Genomic DNA, 16,549 nt, shown 5'->3' with positions numbered 1-16,549 from the left:
CGGTAGCTATGTTGTGTTTCAGAACTGCACACTCGTTTATAAAATGACCTGGCTGTTTACAATAATTGCAGTTCCCTTTAACGGGAGCTGCAGGATGACTGGCTTGATTCGGACCCCTCTTCTGACTGTCTTGAGGAACAGATTGTGCAACTAGTACTTTCATTTTCGTGTCTTTCATACGTTTTCTCTCATGTTCTTGCTCTTCTCTGATTCTATTCTGGTGGTATTGGAGCATCTGTAACATCTGGGACGGGGTATTAGCTTGCCAGGTACTTTCGACTTTCAAAACTCGATTTTTAATTAGTGGACTTGAATTCTCGACTAATTTAGTAACAAAAAGATGAGGGTATGACTCACTACTTGTCTTGAGGTCACTGTTGATGCTAAAACATTTCTCAAATCTAGAATAAAAATCACTAATGTCTTCGTCTTGTTTCTGTTTACAGGCTGAGATTGCATCCCAGTCTTCCTTTTTCGTTGTTAACAATCTGGGTAAAACTTGAATCAATAATTCAGGTAATTCTTTACATTTCGCTCCAAGACCGGTACCTGGTACTCGCGCCTTATCTTCAGCTTCTAGAACTGCCCAGTCGATCTTTTTCTCTCCCACCTCCCATTCTTTTTCCTTGAGCTTTTCATACACCCCTGCGGGCAACAGAACCTTTAACATTTTAATTATATCTGGATACGTGTATTCTCCCATACGGAGCATGTCTTTTAATTCTCGATGGAACCCTGCTGGATCTTTATCGTGGCAGGGAATTAATTTTTTCATCTCTAGGAGTTCCATCTTTGTAATCGGAGTGTAAACAAACACTCGTTCTAGTTCGCCACCCGTTCCTCTAACTGGGTGGACTTCTCGTAACGGATTCTGTCTCTCCATGTAAAATGGTTTACTTTCTGGGGGTGAGACATGAACAAAATGCGGGTTCAGAAACGTTCTATATTTGTGGCGCTGTTCTAGAATGACACTAATTAAATCCGTACCTAGACCTTTCCATCTATACTGGAGTAACTCGTTCAGGATATCATGTAACGGACCTGGATCAGAGTGTTGACCCTCATACAGAGTAATGAGGTGCTGGATCATATACATACCCACCAGTCGTTGCTCGGCTGGGGGCAGTTTCAGAAACATTTGTGCCACTATTTCGTCTGGAAAAGTGGTAGAATCAGTAGTCCATCGGACTGCTGATCGGGCTAGTTCTTGTTCATGCATAGTACTTAACTCACTGTAACCGATTCGTGATTTCAGAATGTGATCGGTGGCTTGAAACACTTGTTCTAGAGAACCTTGTTCTGGTGCTGGATGATGGAAAGTAGACTTGTGTTCTAGGCGTAAATGGCGATCTGGAAATCTAGATTTTCCTACATACGCTATTCTGGCGGAATGCTCGTCGTCTACCTCTTCAGTATCAGAGTTACTTTCTTTCTCGCTTACTTGTGCTGCTTTACGCTGTTCGTGTAACTTTATTATTTCTTTACGGATTTTCTTGTACATACTCTCCATAGCACCGACGGTCTTGTGCTTACCCTCGGCTATATTATCACTCCACCTTGTCAGGATTTTCATTTCGGCCGGATCTTTAGACGGGTAATCTTGTTCTCTTATTAGACAGTTAATCAGGAACTTTAGTATCATAAGCTGGATCTCGGCTTTCCTTTGAGACATGGCCTCGCCAATGCTTTCTGGATCATCCCCTGTACGGATGAAACGATATATTCTGTCTAGGTCTTCTTTCATATTCGGTAGGGTGACTAGATACTCGGCCACCTTTCTTACGCGGAATGAATATAAAACCATATTATCCTCGCCTGGGACTGGATCATAGCCGCATTCATTAAGGGCTTTTCTTATTTCTGCTACAGACTGATGTCTGGGCGTACACTGTGACGCTTGTGCATGTAATTCGGCTGACGTTAAACGCTTATGTGGCGGCGGGGTCTGAGGAGGACCTCCTCCTGCGGCCCCTAAACTAGAATCGTCGACTGATCCTCTTCGTACTAGTGTGGCAGGAAATTGAAATGCGGGCTGAACTGGTATGGCGGGCTGGACCGGGGGGACCGTAACAGGTACTGCAAGGGGTACCCCGGTGTCTGGAGGAACGGGAAGTGCCTGATTTACAGGGACTGGCGGAGCGCGAACAGGATTTGCATATTCTGGGACTGTGTCGTCCAAATAGGACGAAATAAAAATATCAGCTGCGGTCGGTTTGTGACGTAGCTTGGTCGGAACTAATGGTGGCGGGAAATTACTGGATGCCTCTGGGGTCGCTTTTGGCAAGCCCTCGGCAAGAAGAGGATACATACCAAGAGCATGCCTCTGTCTGTCTGACTGTTCGGTTTTAACTCGTTCACCAATCTCGATTAATTCCCTTTCTTGGGCTCGTTCCAAGGATTCTCTACTTAATTCTGACTTTCTGATTTCTTTTTCGGTTCTTTTATGAGATTCTTTGCGCCATAACTCGATGGCATCTTTCTGTGACTGTCTGGCTTTCTTTTTCCATAATGCTTCTTCTACTCTCATGATGCACTCGGCATCCCATGTGCCTGACACAGGCCATCTATACTTTTCCTCTAACTCTTTGGTATACTCTACCCATAAATCTAGATATAATATGGCACTTATGCCATGCTTCTGATACATAAAATGACCTGGACTGTCCCTAGGCGGGACAGGAACTGCTGCTTCCAGCAGACCCTTTCTAGTTTTTAACTGACGTAACTTGGAAAACAAGGGCATGACTGGACTGTAATCTAGACACAATACAATACACAATGAACACGATACTTATTCCCCATTCATACCACGACATTAAAATACATGAAGAACATTTAAAATAACAGTTCGAACAGAATACTACCTGGAATACGGAACACAGAATACATGAATTTTCTCGAGAACAGAACTGACTGGAACAGAAACTAGATGCACTGCTGAAACAGTACGAAACTTACCGGTCTCATAAAGAGACACGTCAGGACCCGCATCCACCGAAGTGGACACTTCGTTTGTGGGTCTGTGTACCACCAACCCACGGACCAGAGTCAATCAGATTGACCCTGTCTAGATACTACCCCAGTAACGGTACTCACCGGGCAGCAAGAACGGAAGGCCTCTGACTGGACTGGACTGCTACGACGACGGACGACGAACTTCGGACTTCAGTTACGGGTGGACCTCCGGATACCTCGGACCTTGGACTCTCGGCTTGGGCTCTGGTCGGGACTCGCCGCGTTCCTCCACCGTCTCGTCTGGATGCTGGACCGCCTCCTCCGTCTCCTCCGTGGGCCTGAGGGATACTTGAAGCAGAAATATCTGCCGGTGCGCAGAAGAGTTCCGTCACGACTGCAGAGGGTCAGGGGGTCGGTGTGGCTTCACCGACGCGTGGGGAAAGGGCAAGTCCCTGTTCGGGCGCCATTATGTGGTAAATAAATAAATAATACCTCTCTTTTTGAATGCATAAATGAATAACAGATAGCTCAATAAATAAGAGTCAAGATTCGAGGTAGTAGGAGTTTTGCAGGTTTGATACAGCATAAAGACAGGGACAGGACAACCTGCACAGGAATAGGATGACAAGCCCTGGCAGCGCTGCCGGGTTCAGGACAAGAAGGCTAGGAAGGATAACTTTTTAATAACAGTACATGAGCATATATACATAGCGCAAGCACATAGCATTACATTGCAATAGGCGTAGCAGTGGGTGGAGCAATAGGCGTGACGCGTAGCAGTCGCGAAAGATAAGGGTGAAAAGAGGTGTAACAGGGCGTATACATAGACATGTGATGCAAACGTAACAGAATATGTCATGAATGGGGCGGAAACCATGGAGGGGGCTACCTGAGGAGCCGGGACCTCTAACCTGATGGTGCGCGCAAACTGGCAATGACGTATCACTAGGAGAAGCTGGGGGCTATGAACTCTGTGCTAGGAGCAGAGACTGAAGTCTGGAGAGTCAGGGCGACATGTACCTAAACCCTATCTAGTATCTGATGTTTAGGGAACATGTTGATATAAACTAGAAGTCAGGAGGGGAAAAGCTAACAGACTCTAAGACTGGAGCATGCATTATTCTACATGTAGTGCGTGATGAAGAATATTAAATGACCATTAAATGCAGTATTTCTCTTACATGGAGACGTAAAAGCTAGACTATGACGGTAACTATTGATGCGATTCAGTAGCTTTAGGAATGCAGAGAAGGAGGGCTGTACTGATAACTCGAATCATAACATACTCTTGGCAGACTCAGAGGCAGAGCCAGGCTGAGCCGGGCACTGCGAGGCAGGAAGTAAGTGAAGGGTCGAGGATACAGGTGGGGGCTGTATCGTTCCTCAGCGAGGGTTCAGGAGACAGGAGCTGAATCTGGTGTCCGGGCCCTTTTGAGGCCTAGAAACGGGGACTTTACAATGGAATAACGTGCACACTGAGAAACGTGGCAACGTAACTTTACATAGGCCTGATACTCGTATTATTCACGAGAACTGGAAACTGGCATACTAGAGGTGGACACAACTATAATTGCGTCTGTAATCAAACATGGGGAATAACATATGCATATTAATCATGCACATATAACATATGATGGATGACACGTAGGGACACAGAACATGGCAAAATTTACTTTTCCACAGTCAATCGGTCTGGCTTTAAAAGAAAGTGGTACTGTAACGTGAAGCATTACAGGTAAATAGCATGTGAATAAATATTCGTGTAGAAGCAAAACATTAATGGTGTTAGTGACAAGGTCAGGTGACAGTTACACTGTCAAGCCAGACATAAACATCCATGTAGGTTAATGACTGTCCTCCTACCTGTGCTGCTGCCAAAGAAAAAACTAGATTGTCTATTTATTAATTATATTTTATTAGCATTACGATGTGTGTGCGTGCGCCCCTGAAAATTGAAGCTCAGGCAACTTAATAAATACAATGATCACAGCTGTGTAGAGGGTAAGTACTTTCTTTGTGGAAGCACACAACTTCTGCCCAATGAAAACATGTACTCCTGGCTCCCAGCATGTGGGTGGAGCCAATTCCCCGCTCTAATAATGCTTACATAATTTAGTGGCAGCCTTGTTGTCAAGCCAACCATTAAAAAGGGGTTAGGACATACATCTTGCTGATCAACACTGCTGGCCAAATAGGAGCTTTCAGAGCACCAAATGTAACTTTGGCTGTAAGATTAAAATTCAGGTGGCTCAAAAAATTAGTGATGCTGGCTCTTGTCATTATATTCAGAATGGATGAGAGCTTGGACCTGTGGACTCGATCAAAAGCGAAGATAAAAAAAAACCTAGATGCAACAAGACACCAAGGTCAGGCATTTTTTTACACAAGTTCACGCATTCAGCTGTGCTCGGGCAGGTTCTCACGCCATACTCTGGTTAATATTGAATCCTTTTAAAATGTGCCAATGCCTGGCTTTTAGCCTCCTATTTTACCCGTAGAGTCACTCGCCGAGATAGGACAATAACCTCTTGGATTACACACATCTTCCTTCTTAATGACCTGAACAATGATTGAATTAGACTACAAAGTTGGAATGTCTAGTGCATAAAGAATTCCGTACATTGGTTAATAAAGGAGCCCACAGTGTATACAGAAACTAATTACACCAAGAAATCTCATTTACAGCAGTAGGTGAAGGAGACGTAAAAGCTAGACTATGACGGTAACTATTGATGCGATTCAGTAGCTTTAGGAATGCAGAGAAGGAGGGCTGTACTGATAACTCGAATCATAACATACTCTTGGCAGACTCAGAGGCAGAGCCAGGCTGAGCCGGGCACTGCGAGGCAGGAAGTAAGTGAAGGGTCGAGGATACAGGTGGGGGCTGTATCGTTCCTCAGCGAGGGTTCAGGAGACAGGAGCTGAATCTGGTGTCCGGGCCCTTTTGAGGCCTAGAAACGGGGACTTTACAATGGAATAACGTGCACACTGAGAAACGTGGCAACGTAACTTTACATAGGCCTGATACTCGTATTATTCACGAGAACTGGAAACTGGCATACTAGAGGTGGACACAACTATAATTGCGTCTGTAATCAAACATGGGGAATAACATATGCATATTAATCATGCACATATAACATATGATGGATGACACGTAGGGACACAGAACATGGCAAAATTTACTTTTCCACAGTCAATCGGTCTGGCTTTAAAAGAAAGTGGTACTGTAACGTGAAGCATTACAGGTAAATAGCATGTGAATAAATATTCGTGTAGAAGCAAAACATTAATGGTGTTAGTGACAAGGTCAGGTGACAGTTACACTGTCAAGCCAGACATAAACATCCATGTAGGTTAATGACTGTCCTCCTACCTGTGCTGCTGCCAAAGAAAAAACTAGATTGTCTATTTATTAATTATATTTTATTAGCATTACGATGTGTGTGCGTGCGCCCCTGAAAATTGAAGCTCAGGCAACTTAATAAATACAATGATCACAGCTGTGTAGAGGGTAAGTACTTTCTTTGTGGAAGCACACAACTTCTGCCCAATGAAAACATGTACTCCTGGCTCCCAGCATGTGGGTGGAGCCAATTCCCCGCTCTAATAATGCTTACATAATTTAGTGGCAGCCTTGTTGTCAAGCCAACCATTAAAAAGGGGTTAGGACATACATCTTGCTGATCAACACTGCTGGCCAAATAGGAGCTTTCAGAGCACCAAATGTAACTTTGGCTGTAAGATTAAAATTCAGGTGGCTCAAAAAATTAGTGATGCTGGCTCTTGTCATTATATTCAGAATGGATGAGAGCTTGGACCTGTGGACTCGATCAAAAGCGAAGATAAAAAAAAACCTAGATGCAACAAGACACCAAGGTCAGGCATTTTTTTACACAAGTTCACGCATTCAGCTGTGCTCGGGCAGGTTCTCACGCCATACTCTGGTTAATATTGAATCCTTTTAAAATGTGCCAATGCCTGGCTTTTAGCCTCCTATTTTACCCGTAGAGTCACTCGCCGAGATAGGACAATAACCTCTTGGATTACACACATCTTCCTTCTTAATGACCTGAACAATGATTGAATTAGACTACAAAGTTGGAATGTCTAGTGCATAAAGAATTCCGTACATTGGTTAATAAAGGAGCCCACAGTGTATACAGAAACTAATTACACCAAGAAATCTCATTTACAGCAGTAGGTGAAGGAGAATTTCCTTTGCGAAGAGAGAGGAGGTAAATGAGTGACCGTTTTAGCTTGGTTGTACAATCTAACAAATGATCCCCTCCAGTTCATATTGCCTAACACTCTAAAATGTTCATGCATATTGAAAATATAGTTCAGGGTATGCATGTTTGAGTATCATGCACAGGCTGTGATTACTGTCTGAAATGGAAATGTAGCTAGTTTAAAACATGTGATCACATAAGATAGCATATCTAATTTTACATATCAAAGCAGGGCGTAAGGAGTACTGAAGGGATGCTTCCCTCATTTTCAGTACATCAGTGTAGCATACCCACAAGCGCTGCCTCCTTTTATATTATTCAACCACTTTGATCCCTTTCATTTTCAGCTCTTAAGGAAAACAAATTATTTGATCCTTCACCCCACGTTTCCTATTGAGGTGCAAAAATTGGCTCTGGTTGTTGGTGTGAAAGGTAAGTTTAGGTTTAACCTGTGTATGGATGTCTTTAGGCCCAGTTGTCCTGGCAATGTCTAGTTGAAATAGTGAGAAAGGGCAATAAACTGGTCAGTAGTCTACAATAATTTTTGAGACTTGCACATGCAATATTTGGGTGTCTTTTTACCATAACTTCTGATTCGAACATGTAAGTGACATTTTTGACAATGATGAAAGGCAAATTAAATTCCATATTTTCATACTATCAATTAGCTCTAGGTTATTGCATGTTTCAATTTATTTAGGGAAGTGGCATCATATGTTATGTTTTTGCACTGAATTCTTCCCAACTGTAGTGTACTTCTTGTCTCTATAGATCTGATGCCTCTTTTCATCCGTCATGGTCCAACAATTCCCAGACGAACAGATGTTTGCCTCCCAGACACCAGTTCAACTCCTTACCCGGCTGCCCCAGGGGATGTTGCCGTTTCTAGAAACCAAAGTTTCCTTCGGACTCAAGTGCAGAGACCATCTCACGAGGTAGTGAGGCGAGAAAGCAACAGACTGTCTGCTCCATCCTTTCTTGTGCGAAGTTTGGCAGACGTGCCACAGGAATATGGCTCATCCTCACAGTCTTTCTTAACAGAAAGTAATTCTGTAGCAGGAAATGGGGAGGTAGGGGCACGTTATTTCTACCGAGATCAATTTTATGATCGTCCGAGAAGACGCCATCAAGGTGATCTTGGTCATGAAGATTTCAGATACTATGAAATCAACGATCACTTCCAAAGAATGCCACCAAGTCAGGGGAGACCTCCAGCAGGCAAGTATTTGCAAAATACTTTACGCTTATTTATTTCCTTGAAGCCATTTTCAATGTCTTTTTATACCTGTTTACATTTTTTGTATAATGCTAATTTGCGCAGTAATACCCTATGTTGCATGGCAACCGTTGGAACATCCTGAAATTTCTGTTTCCCCACCCCAGAATTACCATTACTCACAATTTATAATCCTGAGAATGCTGCATCAGGTATTCCCACCACAGTGCAATAATGGCCTAAGAGTGTTTTGTTTCCCAGTGTTTTGGTGTGAGCGCTTCAGTTGAGATTTGTTGTAAAAAGAGATGTTTGAACATCAAGGCCTAGAAATTATTTTGTGTAAGATGTCATTCTACCTTCTCTTAGGCTAGTTATCGAAATAATTTTGTTCTGTGATGTCTTTAGGACTCATCCTGGATTCTCCCCAAAGCCCCTTTACTTGTTCACATTAATAAGCTAACATCTATGTCAGTATTCATTAATTTCACCGTAAGCTGAAAAGTCTGAAAATCTGAACTGTTTGGCGTTACGTTTATTGCTTTTAGGAAATTAAATATTTTAGATGGATAAAAATGTGGTTGTGTTGTTTTGCTACAAAAGGCGTAAATGTAACAGTAATGCCTAGGTAAAGAACATGTGGATAACATTGGGGCCTTTACTAAGACGATAGTCTATCTTCTTTCCTTCCTAATGCATCACTATTGGTTACTATAGCAGTAGCAGAGCTTTTTAAAGCTGCCTTGTGGTCTACAGTTAATTCATTTAAGCCATATTCTTTCTGGATTCAGTGTGGTACTCCATGATCTATTAAAAAAGAGAAAATCTACAGGATTATGTACTATCCAACTGAATCATGCTTATTGCTAGGTACATTACTTCATTCAGTTGGTGAATGAGATTTCAGATTGACATTTTACCCCAGACTGTCTTTAATTGATATTTACCCATTGAAGTTTCCATCCTCATTTATTGGTATAGTACAATAAATGGAAAACAAATGCTGGGAATTTTTAAGGTTCCGATAAATGAAAACACTGTAGTCTTGAATCTGAAATCTGCCCCTGAAATAGTAATTAAACCATTTGTATTGCTTTTCAGTGTTTTAGCTATCTGGAGGCTACATTTTAAAGTATATTTATGGAATTGTCTTCTGTTTTCCTCAGGCATTGGGAGGGTTGCTGCTACATCTGTAGGAAATTTAACCACTCACAGTGCTGAAGATGTTCCCCTCCCCCCTGGATGGTCAGTGGACTGGACTATAAGGGGAAGAAAATATTTCATAGACCATAACACTAATACAACGCATTGGAGCCACCCACTGGAGAGAGAGGGCCTTCCACCTGGCTGGGAGCGAGTTGAATCTGCAGAGTTTGGTGTATATTATGTGGATCACATCAATAAAAGGGCTCAGTACAAACACCCTTGTGCTCCAAGGTAACGTTTAATGGGTTTTTCCAGCTCATGTTTTTGCTATACTTTCAAAAGCTTGTTTTAATATGTTGCCATAAAGTTTGTAAATAGGCTACCACATTATTGAATTATGGACTTTGTGGTATTGATTTAGTGTAGATTATTGTTATTTAGTGCCAAACGTTTTTTTTCTTCTCTCTCTGGGTGATCTTACGCAGCAGTGTCCCCACATAAAGTCAGCATAAAGTCAGCAATGTGTATGTTTGCAGCTGATGTATAATTAAACTCATCTAGTGCATTGTAATATAAAAATGTTTGACATTAGGGTAGTACTTATGGGGGCTTATAAAAATGTTTTATTTTAATTTGATTTTGAAGGTTTGCATAGTAATATAGGGAGGCGTTAGTAAGTAGTGGATGGATCGATATATGCATTGGATTGTGAATATTTTGCTGATAAGGTTATTTTCAATGTTTTTATAAAGATGTTACATTGCAGGGGTGTGGAATTTAATAAAATAACAACTTTTCAATGGGGCAGGTTGCTTCATAAATCTACTTGTCCTGTAACAAAATCCACTTGTCTTTTTTGTGCCATTTAATGTGGCGACAAATCATGGCAGCAATCTCATTATATAAGAGCGCTGATATAGCCTCTCTGATTATGCCTTGGATCATACCATCATACCACACACACACACCCACACCCTACACACACACCCCCACACACGCACAACCACACACAACCCCACACACCCCACACACAAAAAAAGGCAAGCGTCTGTCTGTAACACAACTGGTGCTCATGTAAAGCGCTCTGATACCTTTGGCTCTAGTTTGCGTAACAAAAAAAGTTTGGCAAAAGCTGCGTGGTAAAGTGTAAAGGATGTTTTCTACCATTCTTTATCAACGTAATTCCTTTCTTAGAATTACTCCACTTGGCTACACTGATGGTCGATTGGTCCCAAACTACGTTCACTTAAGAATTGCCTGTTTGAGTACTTTGAAGCACTGGAACATTTCCTGTTTGGCCCTCTTTTTCTGCTTTAACTACCTAAAATGCCTCCCATGAAGAAAGCGTTAAGCTTCCTCTACCTGGCTTCAATTTTACTATTTTCACAAATACCACCCCCAGTGCAAGATCGTTAATATGGGCACACTTGTAAATATGTACTTCACTTCACCAAAAACGAAAGGTTCACAGTATGAAAGTGGAAATGGTATCTCTCTGAAATGTACTGACGAACAGCAAAATGATGGCAGCAACGCTGGAGAGCTGTCTGCAACCCGGAGAGTGAAGTCAGCAGAACATATTCCACCCAACGAGTCCCCATCACGGATTGTGACCTTACTTGGCCCATTGGGGGCAGATAAACGCGCGAGTGTTTGCTCTGAGGCCCCGGTGAGGAAGGCGCCTCGTGACCTGCTCCTGAAAGTTATGAGGCTGATTTAGCTTACTCTTGCTTTGATTTTAGAAATTCTTTTGAGAGTGACTTAGATGGAACTGTGTATTACATGGACCGTGTCCATTATATATGAACTAGATGGCCCAGGCAACAACAAAGAAACCAATATTTCCTCTACCTTTTCACAGCGCTTCATTTGGTGAGATACAGGGGTGAACTCTTACTATCCTTGTTATCTCGGTTAGTTCCATCTGTGCTGTCCGTGTAAAGCATTAACAGGAAAAAATACTAGAAAAAACTATATTTATGGAAGGTCACAAGATCCTTTCTGGACGGGAGTCTCATTCCAGACACCGACCTTCATGCTGGTGATCGCGCTGCCACTAAAAACGAACATATGGATTTGGACTCGCCTGACTCCGAGTCTCACAGTGGCCAAGAGCAGCGCCGTAGCACTCCGGGGGGAGGGAGGGAGGAGAGAAGGGGAGAAGGAGTGCTACAGCGTCATCGCGCGACACAGTAACGTGTGGGCCACGACACAGTAACGTGTGGGCCACGACACAGTAACGTGTGGGCCACGACACAGTAACGTGTGGGCCACGACACAGTAACGTGTCGCGCCACGACACAGTAACGTGTCGCGCCACGACACAGTAACGTGTCGCGCCACGACACAGTAACGTGTCGCGCCACGACACAGTAACGTGTCGCGCCACGACACAGTAACGTGTCGCGCCACGACACAGTAACGTGTCGCGCCACACAGTTTGGAAAGCTGGGCCCTATTGAGTCTGTGCAAACCTACTACCTTGCAGGTTTTAAGGGTTTTCACCAACTCTTCTCTAATCTTCTTCTTTTCTTTTGGAACTTTACTCCTGACATGACAGATGTGAAACTTCTTCCAGGGATGAGAAAAAAGTGGGTGGAGAGTAAGTTGGAAGCACTCAGAATTGCACATGCACCAATCTACACATGCATATTGCTAAAATGCAGTTCACCATTTTTTTTAAGAATACAATTTCGTGGCCTACTTCTGTAAATACTTGTGAAGTCATGAAAGTTGTATGTCTGCACATATACCATGGGTGCACTTTTGAAGCATTCTTTAGTAATTGGGTCCCTCATTAGGCCTGGCGTTAACCATGACCTTTTATGTCTATTAAATCTCTGTCCCCAATTTCAGACCTGCTTGCTTTGCCAAGGCTTGTTTATTTTTATGTTTCACATAATCTTATTGAAACTTGTTACACAGATTTTACATTTTGAATATCTTTGGAAAATACTAGCATACATCAACACATTTTAACAAATGATGCTGCAAGGAAATCTTACCTAAAATTTTACAGTAGTTTAGCTCAATGTTTTTTTCCTACTTGCATTTCTTTGTGAACGTTTTCTTTTGTAAGCAAAGACTCCTCAATCTTGCTTTGAAGTTTCTGAAAATATTTGCATCTAATCAGAGAGCATTCTGGGAGCATTATACCTAGCCTCATATAACTACACATTTTTACTAGAACCACCGTCAGAAGTGCAGTCGGAGCTTACATTTACTTGGAGCGCTCTCACCCTAATAATAAAGGCTTTACCATTACTGAACCACAAAAGCGAGTTTGAACCGCATTAACACATGAGCACAAATATTACCTTAACTGCAGACAGTGCCCTTCCCTGATCCAGTATGTGCTACTCAGGGGTGTGGAATTCTCTAAAATATTTACTTGTCCATGGGGCAGGTTGCCTCCTAAACCTACTTGTCCTGTAACAAAATCCACTTGTCCCTTTGGTGCCATGTAGTGCAGCGACAAATTATGGCAGCAATCTCATTATATAAGAGCTCTGATACAGCCTCTTATTATGCCAGGTCTCATACCATAGTAGTGTTTGAATACTTGCAATCCCCTTATGTTGCCATGTTTCCGCAGATCTACATACTGGGGCTGAAGGTAGTGGTAAGCAATAGTTCCATGGTTAGAATGCCCTTATGAGCCTGTGCAAACCTACTAACTTACATCTTCTCTAATCTGATCCCATACTGAGAAATGTTGGCAATTTACTCCTGACAATGGCAGACGTAAACCTTCTTCCAGAGTTAGGAAAAAAGTGGTTGGAGGGAAAGTAAACTTGCAAACACTCAGATTTTCGCATGAGCAAATCTACACATGTAAACTTGCTCATGCTAAAATGTAGTTTATAAATATTTTCTAGGAGTACTAGTTCTTGACCTACTTCTGTAAATTCTTGGATATTCACAAAAGCTGTATAGCTGCACTTAATGCAGACAGTGCACTTTCCTGAACCATAATGTGGTACTGCAAAATGGCATCCAAAGGATTGGTGCTGCAGGGGGTTGGGCCTACTTGTCCATATGAAAACTTGTTGCCCTTGACCCCAAACAATATGTCCTGGGCGTCGGGCTATAGGAATTCCACATCCCTGGCTACTGTAATGTTCGAGCCAAAGTGTTTGTGCTGTAGAGGCTTGGGCCTACTTGTCCCAAGGACAAAATCTGCATTAAAACTTGTTGCCCATGACCCCAAACAATATGTCCTGGGCGTCGGGCTATAAGAATTCCACATCCCTGCATTGAAACTATAAATCTTGAAGGAAATCATGCATTTCATGAGTTTCGAGAAGCTAAAGAGACTATAGAATAAATAGTGATGACTTTGCAATGGAATCAGTGATGTCACAGACCATGTCATGAGTTATGTAATATGTGAGGTCATAAGCAGTGCATTGCGAGTCTGTTAGTTAAAGTTAGCTCATCTAACTATAACTGCTGAATTTCTGGGGTTTTTGAAAGAGTGAAATGTCAGGCTAACTAGAATGTCCCTGTAACCTTTTTGGGTTTTTTAAGTGAATTTTTTAAATATTTTTTTTTAGCTAGTGTCTTTTGCAGTGGTTGCTAAAGGAGGTGGGGCCTCCGACCAGCTTGGAGGAATGCTGATGTGTTGTACTTACTGGAGATAACAGGAGGGCTTGTTGAACCCCAAGAACCCTCAGCATCCAAGGGAGACTTCATAGCTCAACCAGTAGTATGCCAGGAGACGCTTTTGCAGAAAGGTTGAGAGGGGGGCGGGGCCTCCGATAACCTCTCAGCAATCCTGCTGTTTGGGACTTACTGGAGGCAACAGGAGGAGTAGTTGGTCCCCAAGGGCCCTCAGGAGCCAAGGGTATTTCATCTCCCAACTGGTAGTGCACCAAAACATTTCTTAATTTTATGTAGTGGAGGGGGGCCGCGCAGCCCCCCGGGAGCCACCACCTCCCCATGGGTTTTAATTTAAATTAATTAAGGGGGCCACGTGCCCCCCCCCCCTTGCAGACCGGGGGCAAAATTCAAGAAAGGAGGGGGGCACGTGACATACCCCCCACCGGAGCCATAGATGACCCGGGGACCAGCCCCCTCCCATGGCCAGCTGCTGCTATGTCCCAGGGTGCAGACCCCCTGGACAGAGCTGCTTGCCATAGCTTTGTGGGAGCTTTACTAGTCCCGCCAAGTGATCGCAAACTCTACGCTTCTAGCAAGCAAGAGCATCCAAATGCTCTTGCTTGCTAGTACCTGAAGAATAGCGTTCACAGAGGGAGCTGCGTGTTCTGCAGCTCTTACTGTAACAGCAGTGCCGGCTCCTGTAGGAGGTGGGGAGCCAGCAGGGACTGCTGTGGCCATTAGGCTATCCCCGCTATCCAACAGATGGTAGTGGATGCCCTGGGTGTGACCAGTGCACCCACAATAGAGGCTGCGGAATGAGTCCCTGGGCCGAAATAGGCCAAGGGAGGGAGGCCATGTGGCCACCTCCCCTTATTTGTTATTAAAAAATTTTTTTAATAAAAAGTCTGGGCCCTGAAGGATGGGGTCCCTGAGGACGAAATAGTCTTCGTTAGGGAGGGAAGGGGGGCCGGGCACGCGGCCCCCTCCCCTAGTAAAGAAATTAGAAAGAAAAGAAAATACAAAATAATTGGGACCAGCAAGTTTCCAGGTTCACAGAAGGAACTGATATCTGTGCGCCACAGGGGACTTGAATGACTCTGCTGACATCACAATCTGATTCTGTGTCATCCTGAAGTCATACAAAGCCGCCCCCTGTCGCTCAGAGGTACTGCTGAAAAAGTTTGATCCAGACTGGCGCCTGGAAAGAATACAAAAGTTAAGATATCTGCGGCTATACTGGCTTTAACAGATAATGCGTTACTGAAGGTAAGTAACTTCTTCATTAGCGTGAGCGCTCTAACGAAACATACGTTCGGACTGCACAAGTGGTTCCAGTGTTAAAATGTGTACACACATTTGCAAAGTTTAATAATATAAACCTACATATAGTGCTCCCAGATGGATCTCTAATTAGATGCATATATCTGCAGAAGCTTGAAAGCAAGATGGATGAACCTTTGCGTACAAAATAAAATGTTCACAAAAAAATGCAACTAGAGAAAAAAGTTTGGCTAAACTACTGTGAAATTGTAGGAAGCATTTAGTAAAATGTGTTGCTGCATTCTAGTATTTCCCAAAAATATTCATAATGGAAAATCAGCGCCACCAGTTTACACAAGATAATGGGAAACCTGCAAATAAACACGCATTGGGTCTGATATTGCCAATAGGTCTGATATTGGTGGTCAATCCTTTGGTTTTTGCAGTGCTTGTTTTAATATGGTTTTTGTAATACTTTGTGGGAGCTGCCAGTGCCCTCCCCATTATAATAAACATTAGCAAAAAGCAACAATATATTTTGGTCTCCAAGCACACATCTTCATAGTGGTCCCTGGCACTGAACCCATACATTGTCGCAGTGGTCCCTGGCACTGAACAAAACTACTTTGTTTGCCGATATGCTCATTGTGAAAGAGCGGAAGCCAGTTTGATGGATGGATAGGTAGAATTTTAATAAAAACAAAAGGTCTTGGTTGACTGCAACCTAATTAGGGGCCCTATTCTTAAAGAAAGCCACAAAATTGCATCCATGGTATATCACCCTTCAATAGTGCAGATTTACGGCTTTTGTGAATTCACAAGAATTTACAGAAGTAGTCCAGGAAATCTTACTTCTCAAAAATGTTTGTAAACTTCTTTTTAGCATGAGCAAATATGCGGGTGTAGAAGTCTCATGCGGAAAGTTCTTCTCCTCCAACCACTTTTCTCTCCACCATGGAAGAAGCTTTACTTATGCCATTGTAAGGAGTAACTTTCAACCGTTCGCAATATGGGTAAAGATTAGAGAAGACTGTTGAAAACCCCTAAAACCTGCAATTTAGTAGGTTTGCACAGACTCTAAAGGTCATTCCAACCCTGGGACTATTGCTTAACGCTTCTTCTAACCCCAGTATGCCCCTCT

At 43.0% G+C, this 16,549-nt stretch overlaps 1 protein-coding gene across 1 annotated transcript in view; it reads left to right on the top strand.

Annotated features, from left to right (window-relative positions):
* Positions 1-16,549, top strand: part of SAV1 (salvador family WW domain containing protein 1) — a 55,028-nt gene that overhangs the window by 23,761 nt on the left and 14,718 nt on the right. Inside the window, exons 2-3 of the mRNA XM_078659725.1 lie at positions 7,959-8,405; positions 9,567-9,837. Of these exons, the coding sequence (XP_078515851.1) occupies positions 7,959-8,405; positions 9,567-9,837 (718 nt within the window). The remainder of the gene's footprint in view (positions 1-7,958; positions 8,406-9,566; positions 9,838-16,549) is intronic.

Source organism: Lissotriton helveticus, chromosome 9 (assembly GCF_964261635.1).
Source record: "Lissotriton helveticus chromosome 9, aLisHel1.1, whole genome shotgun sequence".
Lineage (NCBI taxonomy): Eukaryota > Metazoa > Chordata > Amphibia > Caudata > Salamandridae > Lissotriton > Lissotriton helveticus.
Note: the sequence above shows the minus strand (reverse complement) of the source record. Positions and strands in the feature narration are given on the sequence as shown.